Source organism: Sitophilus oryzae, unplaced genomic scaffold, assembly GCF_002938485.1.
Source record: "Sitophilus oryzae breed Bouriz unplaced genomic scaffold, Soryzae_2.0 scaffold_1396_pilon_pilon, whole genome shotgun sequence".
NCBI classification, from domain to species: Eukaryota; Metazoa; Arthropoda; class Insecta; order Coleoptera; family Curculionidae; genus Sitophilus; species Sitophilus oryzae.
This window is the reverse complement of record NW_022146055.1, coordinates 2,150,583-2,164,946: the sequence shown is the minus strand read 5'-3', so window position 1 is coordinate 2,164,946 and position 14,364 is coordinate 2,150,583. Positions and strand designations below refer to the sequence as shown.

At 33.5% G+C, this 14,364-nt stretch overlaps 1 protein-coding gene across 1 annotated transcript in view; it reads left to right on the top strand.

The window, feature by feature from the left end:
- LOC115875848 (ATP-binding cassette sub-family G member 4-like) overlaps window positions 1–14,364 on the top strand; it is a 63,220-nt gene that overhangs the window by 33,747 nt on the left and 15,109 nt on the right. The window contains exon 3 of the mRNA XM_030891382.1: window positions 9,351–9,540. Coding sequence (XP_030747242.1) covers window positions 9,351–9,540 — 190 coding nt within the window. The remainder of the gene's footprint in view (window positions 1–9,350; window positions 9,541–14,364) is intronic.

The following is a 14,364-nucleotide window of genomic DNA, read 5'->3' as shown; positions in this document are numbered from 1 at the left end:
CCACATTCAAAGTAACATAGAAAATTCAAAGAAATATGATTTGTAATATTAACTAACATAACTATGCATGACCAATGCAATAACCGAAATAAATTATATGCAGCCAATAGTTGTCACGCAGCGCTAATTAATACTAAAACGGTTCTGATGAACAATTTCTATTCTGTTGTTAAGTTTGTTGTTGAGTATTTAAATTATACAATTTCAATGATCAAGGCTGCATATTATCTTTTATCAAAAAAATTTCACCCATTAATTTCCTTAATTATCATTTTGCATCGAAAATTTAAATATGCATATCTAAAATATCAAAACATCACATGCAACTCATGTAACTTAAAATATTGGTACTTATCTATTTAGAGGTACAAATGAATATATGTACCTATAGTTTTTTGCTCAGATTATTTTGAAAGAAGGTTTATACATAAATGTATTTCCAGATTCCAGAGAAAGCATACCGGGTGTTTTTCAAAAGTGGCTCACCCCCTATAACTTTTTTATTTTTTCAGGTAAAAAAAAATTTGGTGTGTTGGTATATGACATAAATCGGGATTGATTAAAGCTTGATTTTCATGCATCCGTTGTCCGACGATACGTTGATACGATATTAATTTTATTGATAGAATTTAAAGACTATTTTATTGGTTAGAAAATAACGTAGTTTTTAAATTTATTGCATTTTCATGCCTCCGTTTATCGGACATACGTTGGTGTCATTATTTTCGTTTCCATAACGATTTTGCTATTTTACTTATATTTTTATTAAGGTTAGATTAAATTTGTCAAAAAAGTGTCAAAACGTCCGTTATCGTATGAACGGTCCGTTGACGGGCTGAAGTAAAATATTTACGGATGAAAAGTGGCGCGAAAACGCTATGACCAATCAGAGCACCGTCGGACCATCGTATCAACGTATAAAGCCGGGTCCACATATGTAGGACTCTATTGCATCAGGATCATGTATCACGTATCAAGAGCTTGTATCGTAAGTATGGACGTTTATTTGGGCTGTGTCGACTGAATATGCATATCGTGCCAAAGTAAGCGTCCATACTTATAAAATTCATACGTACCAGCGTACAAGCGTGCGTATCATTGTATATGGACGGTACAACAAATCACCTTGTATCGTCGTATCATGTTCATCAATTCTTGTCAGTGAACCCTCAATGCCCCTTTGATGATCGGAGAAAAACCGCCTCAAGACGGGTCACGGCGTATCAAGTCAATTGTATCGTTATACTGTATCAAAACACGTCCAAATGACAGATCGTGATACGTGTATCCGATACGCAGTGTTAAGATACGCGCCAAAATTCGGATTGGCATGTATCAGATACGGTATCACAAAGGTGTACCATATGATCGCGTTAATTCGGCGTCCAAACTAGCGATTATGAAACATGTTGGTGCAACGCGACGGAGATATGATACACGAAGATGCTACATATGTGGACCCGGCTTAACGGATGCATGAAAATCAAGCTTTACTCATTAAATTAGTTTCGGCAAATACCTGTTTCACCAGAAATGGCTACAACTTTTGATTTTGGGTTGGGTTGGGTTATTCGACAGAAAATGACACTATGAATAGAATGACATATCACATGTCAACTTTTGACATTTTCGCATATTGAAATTTCGCTTATTTGAAATTGTAACATGCGGTTCATAACCCCAATTTGACTCGAAATACCAAGTGTGTAGTACCAAATTATTAGAAAAAAATTGCTTTTTTCAAATATGCCAATGAGCCACCCTTGATCCATTTGGAAAAATTGAGATATCATTAAAAATACGATTTGGGCATTTAACCGGCCATGACAAAAGACATGTAAAACATTAGACTATCAAATCTATTTTTTACAAGGCTCGTTTTTATGGTACCCTCGGCATTTTTTACATTTTTTTCAATAGTAAACGTCTGAATAGAATAAAATATCGTAGGTATCACAACTTTTGACATTCTCGTTTAAAAAAAATATTTTTTTTTAAATTTCAATCTGAAGTGCCCTCATTAGGCATAGTAGTTAGGCTCATCAGAATATTTGGAAAAAATATTTTTTTGCAAAATATTTTGTTCCAATATTGTTCAAATTTGGCACGTTTATTCACAGACCTTTAAAAGCGGAATTATTACTTCGCTGTAAAATCAACAGGGGAACCAATACAAGACAGTTTTTTTCAGTTAGAATTAACTTAGAATTAACTAATTATACAGGGTAAGTCTTAAATAAGTGCAAATATTTTTAGGGGTAGTATATTTCGACCCCAGAAACCCGATTATAAGGGTTTTTTGGCGAAAATTTTTTCTTTGAAAATTTGGAATTTTTAAAAAAAAAAGTTGAATTTTTTTTTTAGTTAAAAAACTTGTATAAAAATATATAGTAGTCCAGTCGTTATATTGGATTTATTTGAAAAATGGTATAGAGAAAATGTTCCTTTAGCGAGATTTGCCAGCCCTGAAAATATTTGCACTTATTTAAGACTCACCCGTATATATTTTCTTGCGTTTTGCTTTTATTTATGACTTGACTTAGGTGTTTCAGTAACGTATCTGATATTAATTGTGATTAAATAATTATTATAACAACTTCTACTTTTATTGGCAAGTTATTGGCAACGTAGATCAAAACCAAGAAATTATTGAGTACACCCTACATTATATTTTTGGACGGCACTGATCTTCTGATTGTCACGGGGTTTTTAACAGGACGCTGTCTCCTCAACAAACACCTCAGTAGATTGGCAGTGCCGGACTTAGGCCTAGGCCAACTAGGCCCGGGCCTGGGGCTGCAGATTTTTAGGGGCGGCAAATTTTTACTTTTATTTAAACTTTTATTTAAAACTTTTATTTGTTCATAAAATATTTCGAATATAGCCTTAGCCGACTACATATTTATTTACTTAACTATTATTATTGTTTAAATATATAATTCGCTTGCGTTATTTTTTACTGCATTGTGCCATGCATCCAGTTAATAAATACATAAATACCTCGAATATAAAAAAATAAATTCAAAAACATTAAAAAAAATTATCAAAAACACGTTGGTCTGCACGAAATGAAGCTTGCCTTGCAATGAATCACTATCTTTGTCTTCCAATGAAATAAAATCCACGTTGGAGTCTGACGACGATACCGAAAAGCCTAAAACCCGATTAGATGCTTCTAGTCTCCTTAAACAATTCAAAAGCCTAGAAATGGGTCTTATGGCGGTATTTTGGACAGACGTTTTAAATAGATTAGATGCGGTCAATAAAAAGCTTCAAATGGTGGATATTGATCTACAACTTGCTGCAGATTTATATAGCTCAAATATTTTTCTGAAATTAGAAATCTAGATAATACTAAATCATTTGAGGAATATGAAAGAAGGGCCATAGAATTGTTCGGTGAGAAAGAATATGCTGCAGATAAAAGGAGAAAAGTGAAACGGAAACGACAATTTGATGAAACCAGTGAGTGATAATGAAACTCTATTTAACGCTAGGTACGATTTTAGGATAAATGTATTTAATGTTATTACTGATAAATTAATCCTTGAAAATTCCTACAGGAAAAGTGCCTACAATGACTTTTCAACCAAATTTGGTTTCTTTGTGATTTATCGACTTTAAGTATTGACGACAGTACCGATAAGTCCAGACATTTAATAACCTGTTATCCAAATGATTTAGATGGGTCAATGCCTAATGAATTAATACATTTTCGTGAATTTATAAAATGCGTTAAGTCAGCAAAACCATCTGCTAGAGAGCTTCTTACAGTAATTTATGAAAAAAACGCTCAAGGCCTGTTTCCAAATACTTTCATAGCATTAAGAATCTTCACATGTACTTTTATTACTAACTGTTCTGCTGAACGCTCGTTTTCTGCATTGAAACGTATTAAAACTTATTTACGGTGCACTATGGAAACAGAACGTCTAAATTCAGTCATTTGGTAGTTTTACATATTGAGTCCGACCTTTTAAAAACTATCAAATACGATGAAATAATTGATAATTTTGCGAACAAAAAAGTACGTACCTTTATAGGCATATAAGCAAACCTTATAGTTTTGTTGTTCGTTTGTTGTCATTTTATATGAATATTTTAATATTTATTTTATGTTCTGTGTTGATCTGTTCTGTCGGTCTATTCTGTTGTTGGTCCTGTATTCACATAAATGTATTTTATATCCGTAATTTTTTTAATTAAAAAAAAATGTTAAGGGGCGGCAATTTTTTTTTTGGCCTGGGGCGGCAACTTCGTTAAGTCCGGCCCTGTAGATTGGAGCTAAGAAACAACGGCGAATGCAGATTCTGTGGGGAAAATGGGGCCACACCAGAAAACCTCATCACTCAGTGCGCTGAGATGACAACCATTCGTGCCATGAAGTTTGGTACGACTGATGTCGGAGATGGAGAACTAAAACCGTCTCAGATACTAGCTTTTGTCAAAGCCCAGAGACTGTATGATGAGAAGAAAGAGTGACACGCAATACATCTGTAAGGTCGAGGTCATTAACCCCCTCCCATACATTCTACATCTGTCAAATTTGACATGTAAGAAATGAATGACTAAAAAACAGGCTTATTGTCCAGTTTCAAAGCTGCTTCTCGTCTTCGAACAAAGAATATACCTAGTCTTAGAAGCAAAAATACATTATGACAGTTATTGCCATTTTTTGCCGTTTGATATATATTGTCATTTTCAATACCTTGAATGAAATGGCTTTAATCAAAGTTTGCATTAGTTTTAATGGACAAGTAATGTAGGTATCTAATGTACTGTATTAATACATCCGCAAGGTTATAGTAATTTAACGCCGTTACAGAAAAAAATTGACACAAAAATAAAGTTTAATAGATTAAACAACCTTTTGTGTGACGCACTTGGCATTAACAATGCTAATTCGATAAATCAAAGTGTACGTGTAGCAGAAATGGTGTTGAACTTTTAACCCTTAGTTAGCATAGCGTTTTTTCTATATAAATGATCATATCATTGAATAAATGCTAAATAAGCCATTATATACTTTATATGTAATTAGATATAGTACCACAGATCATGTCCGCACCTCATCTTAGATTTTTTATTAATTTTATTAATTGATTTTGGTTTTGACGTTGTTGTTATAGTCTCTAGGTACAACGACTACAAGGAAGATTTCGACAGACGACATCCAAAAAATGACAGACACAACTTTCTATATAGGCCAGTCGCCAAGTATTAAAAAATAGCTTATGGCTGGAGCAAATCCGGACAAGCTAGAATAAATTTTATTTTGTTTAGTTTAGTGTTAAATTTGCACCACCCCCAAAGCCCGGTTTGGCCGCCATCTTGGAAAAAGTGGTTAAAATTCGGTTTATTTTTCATTATTTGTCAATAACTCGATTTCTATCAACTTTAGTGCAAAAAATGTACAGACCAAAATTAAAGAAGAGGAAAAACTCTATAAAAAACGTTCTATACGACCCGTTTCCAAGTTATCTCGGTTTATCACCGGAACTTTATTTTGATGAAAAAATGATGGCAACAGTGTCTCAGGAAAAATTGACGAACGAGGGCTTCCGAGTCAAGCAGGCTGATGAAGATGCTGATGAACACATTAATTGTCAACACTGCAATTGAAGAATCAAATCACAATAAAACGGTAATTATAGTCGGCGAAGACACCGATTTACTTGTAATTCTTACCGCCTTAGGTCTCGGTCAAATATTTATTTTCTAAAGCCAAGCAAGGGGAAGTCGCAAAATAGAGGTATGCACCCCATAATATGAATCTAGATGCTTCAATGGACAACATTTTATTTCTCCCCGCATTTAGTGGCTGCGACACCACATCCGCATTATACAGACAAGGAAAAATGAAATTCGTTAAAGTTTGACAGAAAGAAAAAGAATTATTACAGACAGCTGCACAAACTTTCAAAGACCCAAACGCATCCGCAGAAGATATAGAAAAAGCTGGAGAACGATTTCTTCTTCATCTATATGGATCCAAACAATGCGACTCATTAGATAAGTACAGATACCAGTGTTTCGTAAAATCTATTACCAAAAGCTTACCAAACCTAGCATCATTACCACCGACCAAAGACGCAGCACGCTTGCACTCCTTCGGTACATACAGTCAGGTACAGCTATGGTATGGGAATGAAAAATCACCTCTGGATTGGGTATGGAAAAATTCAAAGAATGGGTTGATGCTACTTCCCAAGATGCAGCTCCCCAAGAATTATTAAATCTAATTGCATGTAAATATGCCAAAGTTGTAATACATCTTGTAGTTGCCGCAAAGCAGGTTTGCGTTGCTCGGTAATGTGTGCACTTTGTCAAGGCAAATCATGTTCGAATAGTTTGGAAGTGGCAAAATTAGACGAATATGAGTACGAGGACAATTTTCCTCTCGATAAAGATCAACGAAAAATATTCTTCACCTTATGAACCAGAATATGATACAGATGTAGAAGACATTCAGAAAGATTATATTGAACAGCCAGTAACATCAAAAAAGGAAGGAACTCAGATGAACCTTCCACCTCAAAAGAAACATAAGTTGACGATATATGGATTAGGCCTATTGGAAATGGGGAGACCACTCAAAAATAAACGCGCCGGCCCCAAGGCAGCTCCCTGAGAGATAAGGCGGTTAAACTTGATTTTCCACCAGTCGCGCAACAATAAAAATTTAGTCCGTTATTGCGATCATAATGCAACCAGTAGCAAACAAGTTTTTAGGCTTTATATCTCGGGGGTGGCGCTCAAGCTGGTGTGGAAACAAGTACAGTTAACACCGGATATATTGAACACGTACATTATATGAAACTAATTTTGTTTTCGTAAAATTCGATACTTTGGATAGTCGCACGAAAAAAAAACGATACAACGTTTTTATAGAGTTTTTCCTCTTCTTTAATTTTGGTCTCTACATATTTTGCACTAAAGTTGATAGAAATCGAGTTATTGACAAATAATGAAAAATAAACCGAATTTTAGCCAATTTTTCCAAGATGGCGGCCAAATCCGGGCTTTACGGGGAGTGCCAATTTAATACGTGCTTCTCGACACCAAACTAAACAAAATAAAACTTATTCCAGCTTGTCCGGATTTGCTCCCGCCATCGATGCACTTGCCGACTGGCCTAATAGATAAATGAAATAAATTTTGATTGGAAAGACCGTCAAAATATATAATTGTTTTGGGTCGCGACCGTTGTACGCGATCTGGCACTGCTATAGCGGTTGCTTAAAACAACTGCCAAACAATAACAGAAATAATTTTCTCTTGTCTTCAAAAATTATAAAATCTTTCAAAATTTAAACCGCCCTCATTGAAAAAAATACCGAAAAGTGTTTAAAGCGTCCATTCTCAAAGTAATTATTGCTATATTGTTAGTTTAACGTGATAATTGTGAAAAAGTAGCATTAAAAACTAAAAAACTGTGTTGTGAACTGTGAACTGCAAAAACCATCGTGGATCGCGGCATAACATCGATGTCCAATGTTTCATAGGTATTTCACATACATATCCTTATATAAAATAAAGTTTCTTATATGCAACACACTGTATTTTAATTAATAAATTTAAAAGAAAATAATAAATTTGAATAAATAATATTTGGCGACATCATTCCGGAAAAAGCCGAACCGATCCGAAATTATCAAAAGCTTTGGGTCGCGAGCGTTGCAAGAATAGCGCCAAATAGTGTTTACATTGTCCTTATGGGCACTTTCCAATCTAAACTTGTTTCATTTATCTATGCAATTGTCGCCGTCAGGAATCATCCAGTTGGACAGACTAGAGATGGGTAGATCCGATATTTTAAAAGAGTCGGCTCAAGAGTTACATCAATCTTCATGGATCTAGATCCAGGTTCCAGTTCTGGCGGATCTATATTAATAAACCTTTAATTTTAATTAAAGTAAATTTTGTTTTGCATGAAGCAATCCGCATTCAAAAGTTTTGTAGTCCGTTAGAGAAATCTGTCAAATCCTTATCACCTGATCTTAGTTGTTATATTTATTTGGTAGAGGTACGAGGTACCTGAAGGTTCAAATTTGTGACTATGTGGCAAAGCAAGCATTACGAACTAATAAAAGATACTCATGCTCGAGACACAATTACAGTCTTGTACACTGCCACATAAGAATTGCTTCATGCTAGAAGCACAAAAATCGGAATTTAACAGATAATATTTTTAAGAAATAAAATAGCATTTTTTATAAAAAAATATAAAACTAAATTTGATATCGTAACATATACCATAATTTCTTGAATTAGCCAATAAAGTAACAACACTAGGCACAAGAAGTTCTACGAAAGTTACACAGAAATCATACAAGGGGAACGTATAAACAAACACTTCTACAAGTTGACTATGAAAAATACATTTTTACTTTTAGTATTGTGCCAGTAAGTGTCAATATTGGATAAATCCCTCAGTTCCCCTTAGTTAAGGAACATCCTGTATATAAGTCTAAGAGCTCAGCTGTTGTAACCTTGTTTACGTATAAATATAGTACCTAGAAACATTTTCATTTTCTATCAAAACCATGTAAAGCTACGGCATTGAACAGCCAAATCAATTACAAATCATTATTATTCTTTACGCAGAAGTCTAATGATTGTACGATATAATAAATAATTCTTCAGAGAACATACGCGTTTGGAATACTAGGGCAAACCAATAAAAATCTTGACCTAGTACAGGTAACTACTCTTTGAATAAATAACAATATACGAAGTGAAATGAAACTGTTATGTCGAACTTCTATTGTTTTGTTATGTCGCAGACTAACCTAACTTTGTCGTTATATCAATCTTTACCTCGTTAGTTATTAAATAGATATGGTCTGTCAAAAGAGTTGGTGAAGATTTCGACAGGTGACTTCGAAAAATTGACAAAAAATACAATTTACTTCTGAAGTAAAATGACACTCACATTGATGAATTCTTTGTAGTAGAGTCCCCAAATTTGGACAGCTTCTACCAGAGGGGCAAAGATTGAACGAGTCGTACCCTAATGGTAGACAATGACACTTTCAAACAACAGATAAAATTCATTATTATACTAATTAAAAATATACTCGCCTAATGACATGAAAATTTTTAAAATAGCTTATATTTTTCTACACACATTGTCTTACAAACGCAAAAAAACGGCAACACTGTATGCCGCTTTTTATTTTGTCTCTCTGTCAACCGGTCATTTATATTATTCTCTGTCACACGCATTAAAATCCAGACCACATAGTTTCGATGACCAGCAGGGTATACATTAATTTGTTTTGACATAACATATACAACAAAATTTTAAAAACTCGTTTATTATTTATTAAACGTTCCGTATCTTGCAGAAGTGGTACGGCAAGTGGGCAAATCCTCATCAATGGCAAGCAAAGAAACGTGAAAAAATTCAGGAATCTCTCGAGGTATATAATGCAAGAAGACGTGGTCCAACCCATGCTGACAGTAGGCGAAGCCATGATGGTAGCTGCCAATTTAAAATTGGGCAAGCGAATAACACAAACAGAGAAAGAAAAAACCGTAAGTTGGCACTATAAATAATCACACATAGTACAGTGTGTCCTATTGTAGTGTGTTTCACGTAGAATTCAATAGTGTAACTTGTTTTTCGCTGGAAGTTGTCATTGTTGAAATATGGCCCAAATTTATGTCTTTTAAACGGGACACCCTGAATACTATTATTTTCTTTTATTTACCTTTTTATGAGCTTTAAAGTTATAATATACTCTATACTTATTCTCATAAAGAAGGTAAAAAAGTGCGTTATTTAACTTTTTTAACATAGGCGGCCGGTTTAAATTAGAACATCAAAACAATCGAATAACTTATTCGACGTCACATTTTGTTTTTTTTTAATTTATATATAATAATTTTGGTAAATAAAATAAAAATAATATTCAGGGTGTCACATTTAAAAAAAAACATAAATTTGAGAAGTATAGCATTAATATTGCAAATTATATTTTATACCTTCATAGTAAATGTCTGTTTAAATGTTTGGTTATGTAATGGGCAGTTTGTTTACTCATCAAATCGGTGTGATATAGCTGGGAACAGTGGCGAATAGAGAGGGGGGCCCATGGGGCGCGTCCCCCCCCCCTAAAATCTGTAAATTGTGTTAAATATTAGGCTTTTTTGTTATGTTTATATTAAATGGCGCCCTAAAAAGCATAATATTCTACATTACTTTTTATTTTGGGCCCCCCCTAAAATAAATTCCTGTATCCGCACCTGGCTGGGAAGCTGTAAAATGTTGTTCCTGTAGAGTTGTAATGACTGTGATTACACCCAATACTGCGCAATAATGCCCTCTTGTTCGTGTTGCAATTTTTTGCGGCAATCTTTATCATTCGACATTATCACAACACAATGCGTCGCTCAGTTCTTTTTCACTTAATTTTCACTACTCGAAAGAGAGTTACATCACAAAACTTTAATACATGAGAATGTTATAGTTTCAATAACTACACAGTATAAACCAAAATACTTATATATTATGACAAAACCACGATTTCAATATTATTTTAAGGTGATCAGCATGAACTGAAACCGGCACGGCGTGAAATACAGAGCCGAACTTCTGGTTTCTGCCGTATCGAGGCGCTGCGGTCGGAATTTTTAAAATCAACTGAAATGCACCAAGCCTATATAATCTTTCCGATGACAAGATCCTTGACAGTGATAGATCTGTCTGTCATTTTAATTTCAAAGTAGTTTATTTTATTTTAGAAAGAAATAAGTCGGTACAATTGGAACGCATAGCAGAAAATTAATATATTTAAAATTTGAGTGACAAGTGATTACTTCAAAATATTGTGAAAAAAACAGTATGTGTTAATACAAAACAAAAAAGAACAAAACACTACATACCAAAAAATTTAAAAAGAACTATTTCTTTCAAGAAATAGTTCTTTTTTAAATAGCTAGAAAGAACTACTTAGAAAAAGAACCAGTACCTTTTGACATTATTTTTCTGCAATACTAAAATCCATTATTTACCTATCGTGTGATGTCGTTATTTACAGCTACTCCAGTTTTTAGTATGTTTAGTACGATCCTTTCACCATATATACGAGATGCACTTATCTATGACGAGATGGTATACAAATTATTTGTATACTTTATTGGCGTATAAGACTTTCCGCCTGAGCACCGAGTAACTCTAATTGTGCTCTGGGTCTACAGTTAATTTTCCCTCGCTTGTCTTCAAAAGACACAAAACACACGTAATAATACGAATCAAAATGCATCATCTTCCAAAACGCAGGGTATTTGACATAAGTTGACACAAAATTAAAACCTATAATTTGGCATTTGGCAAAACTTTGACACGCTTCAAAAATCTAAAGGCGAATTTATACGCATCGGCGTCCATTTGTCGTTCATCGTTCCGTCAAACCAATAAAATTGAAATATGATCTCTCATTTTTGGAATAAACCAATAAAACTGGTTAAATACAACAAGAGACGACGCATGACGGATTTATATTTAAACTCATCCATAGTTAACTTAAAAAATATTAGAAACTTTTTTTAGTAAAATAAATAGATTGGTATGGACGTCATCTGCTTTTCTTCTGTCATCGTCTGTCGAAATCTTACCTGAGAAAAAAAACAGAGTTATACACTAACAAAGTTACATGAAATTTTATTTCACTGTTTAATTGACGTGGTTTTGATATTCGCAATAAAAAAAAATATTCGCGACATCATTAATTTGTAAGAAAATTCGTTACTACCTGGTTTAGAATTTCGAAAGTTTCACTAAAATTAACATCGATTTTCATTTACCAACCGTCTTTGACGCCGTTTTTTTTTATCGTATGATACATTACATCTGGATTTAGAAACATGAAATATTAATTTTCGACGTGATCGATCATCGGGAAATTTGTCAGTGAAATTAGTAAAAAAATCTATCATCATTAATGTTGTAAGAAAATTCGTTACTACCTGGTCTAGAATTTCGAAAGTTTCCCCTCGCTAAAATTATCATCGATTTTCATTTACCGGCCTTTTTGATGCCGTTTTTTTTCATCGTATGATACATTACATCTGGATTTAGAAACATGAAATATTCATTTTTGACGTGATCGATCATCGGGAAATTTGTCAGTGAAATTAGTAAAAAAGCTATTAAAATAATATAAATTCGAAAAATAGGGCTATTATACATGAAATTGGCGTGCTGGTGTCTGTTTTTTAGTATTTCTCGATCAATTAATTCCAGGTAAAATCTCAGATAATTATATTTAATACGTTTATATTTTTATTTAAATATCACGAGAGATCCTTGTTTAGTATTTTTAAAGTCCATATCTTTCAAACGAATGGCAAATTAAAACATCATGATGACTTTTTAATTACATAAACTATTATGTATAAGTATAAATTGTTGTTATTAACAATCTTTTTTGCTGTAATTATACCCCGTAGGTAATTATCTCTAGTTCAGTAGTTTTAAAATAACAGATTTTTTACAAAATTAACAGGTTTCATTAACTTAAATACATACAAACAAAAACAAACATTGTGTATAGAGTGATAGTGCAATATTCTTTACACTCAAAATATGGCATATTATCGGGACAGGTAGTTAGTGCATTTCAACTGATTTTTAAAATTCCGTTAGCAGTGCTCAGTACGGCAGACGTCAGAACTACTCGACTAACTTTATTTCACGCCGTCCTGGTTACAGTTCGCACGTTCGCAATGAAATAACACTAGTGGCTATGTCATAATATTTAAGTATTTTTGTTTTAACTAGTGCAGTTATGGAAACAATAAAATTCTTAGATACGAAGTTTGTGTGATGAAACGTTGCTTCGGGTTGTAAAAATTAGGGCAAAATCCTAGATCATATATACTTACGTAGATAAGTAAATCACTATGGAAACTGTCGCAAACATATCAACGACTTCTATTTATCTTCTTTTTTTTTGTTGCTTACGCGGTGCTTCTACTCTATCTATCCTTGTCGAGGACCTATCGTCCACGCGCCACATTTGAACATTAATTTTAAAATTTCAATTTGTAAAATGCATATATTTGAACAATAAATTGAATGTTTACTGCCACAAGAATTAAGTTATATAAAAATTACATTTAGCCACTCCATACGAATATCAATATTCTTAGAAAATCTTCGGGGACCTTTATATTAGAACTTCCACACACCAAACACGTTCTAGTCATTTTTACGAGTATTTAGAAAGTCCAACAAAAAAAATAGAAATATAATTGCACAAACATAAAATTAACTTCTCTCTGAACACACTTGACATCCTTGGCTATATAAAAGCGGTCGATAAAAGAGTAATTAATACAATTTTTAAAATAAAAAACGCCAAAAACACGCGTCGTTTGCACGCGTCGTTACACAATGGAAATAAGATTATGACCCATCCCATAGATTATGACCAAAGATTATGACCAAATTATGACATATGATTATGACAATGAAAAGTTGGTTTCCATAACAATGTATAATTTGTACTTTCTAAACCGATGCTAAACCGTATAAAATCGTGATTAATTTGTAAATACGTGCAACTTTTAATGCGCATAACGCAAAGTAAGGTCCTCGGAAAAGACAAACCTATTGAACATTTGATAAGTGTAATAAAGAAGGTTTGAAAATGGCATGTCGTGATGTTGGAGACATATTTTTTAATGCTAAACTTACGGCGTTGATTTATCCACGTGTATGATCTAGGGGAAAAATAGCCCAAACTAGGCGACGCGTTATGTCGTACAGTGCTTCGTCCCATGGACAAAAATCGAAAAAAAAGTTAAAATTTACTAATATCTGAATATGTAATTTTATACTTATAACAATGTTCAACCATCCTGTATATTATTTTTCATAAACAGCGTTTTTTGTTAGCACATATTTTCACTAAAAATAAATTTTGCGATCATTATCTTATCAGTGAAAAGAATATCATTCATAGTAGTTCTGTATATTATGGAGTTAAACGGTACGTACTTAATTGAAAGCCACTATGGATATTGTTAAACAAGGTAAGGTAAAGTCACCTATAATGGACATAGCTCCTATAGTGGACACTCATTTTTCATTTTCTTAAAACAAGTCAGTCATAGGTTTCCATGAAAAAATAAACAGTTTGGCACCACTGTCTAACATCGTTATTAACAGGGTACATTTCCCGCGCCTTTAGACATAACCTCATTTGAACAAAGACACTTTATGTTGATGACGCACCTTTTTGACTCTTTTTACAAGCGGTTGTTAGCAAAAAATTAACCAGTAAGTCAGACCAAAAACAGTTTGGCACCACTGTCTAACATCGTTATTAACAGGGTACATTTCCCGCGCCTTTA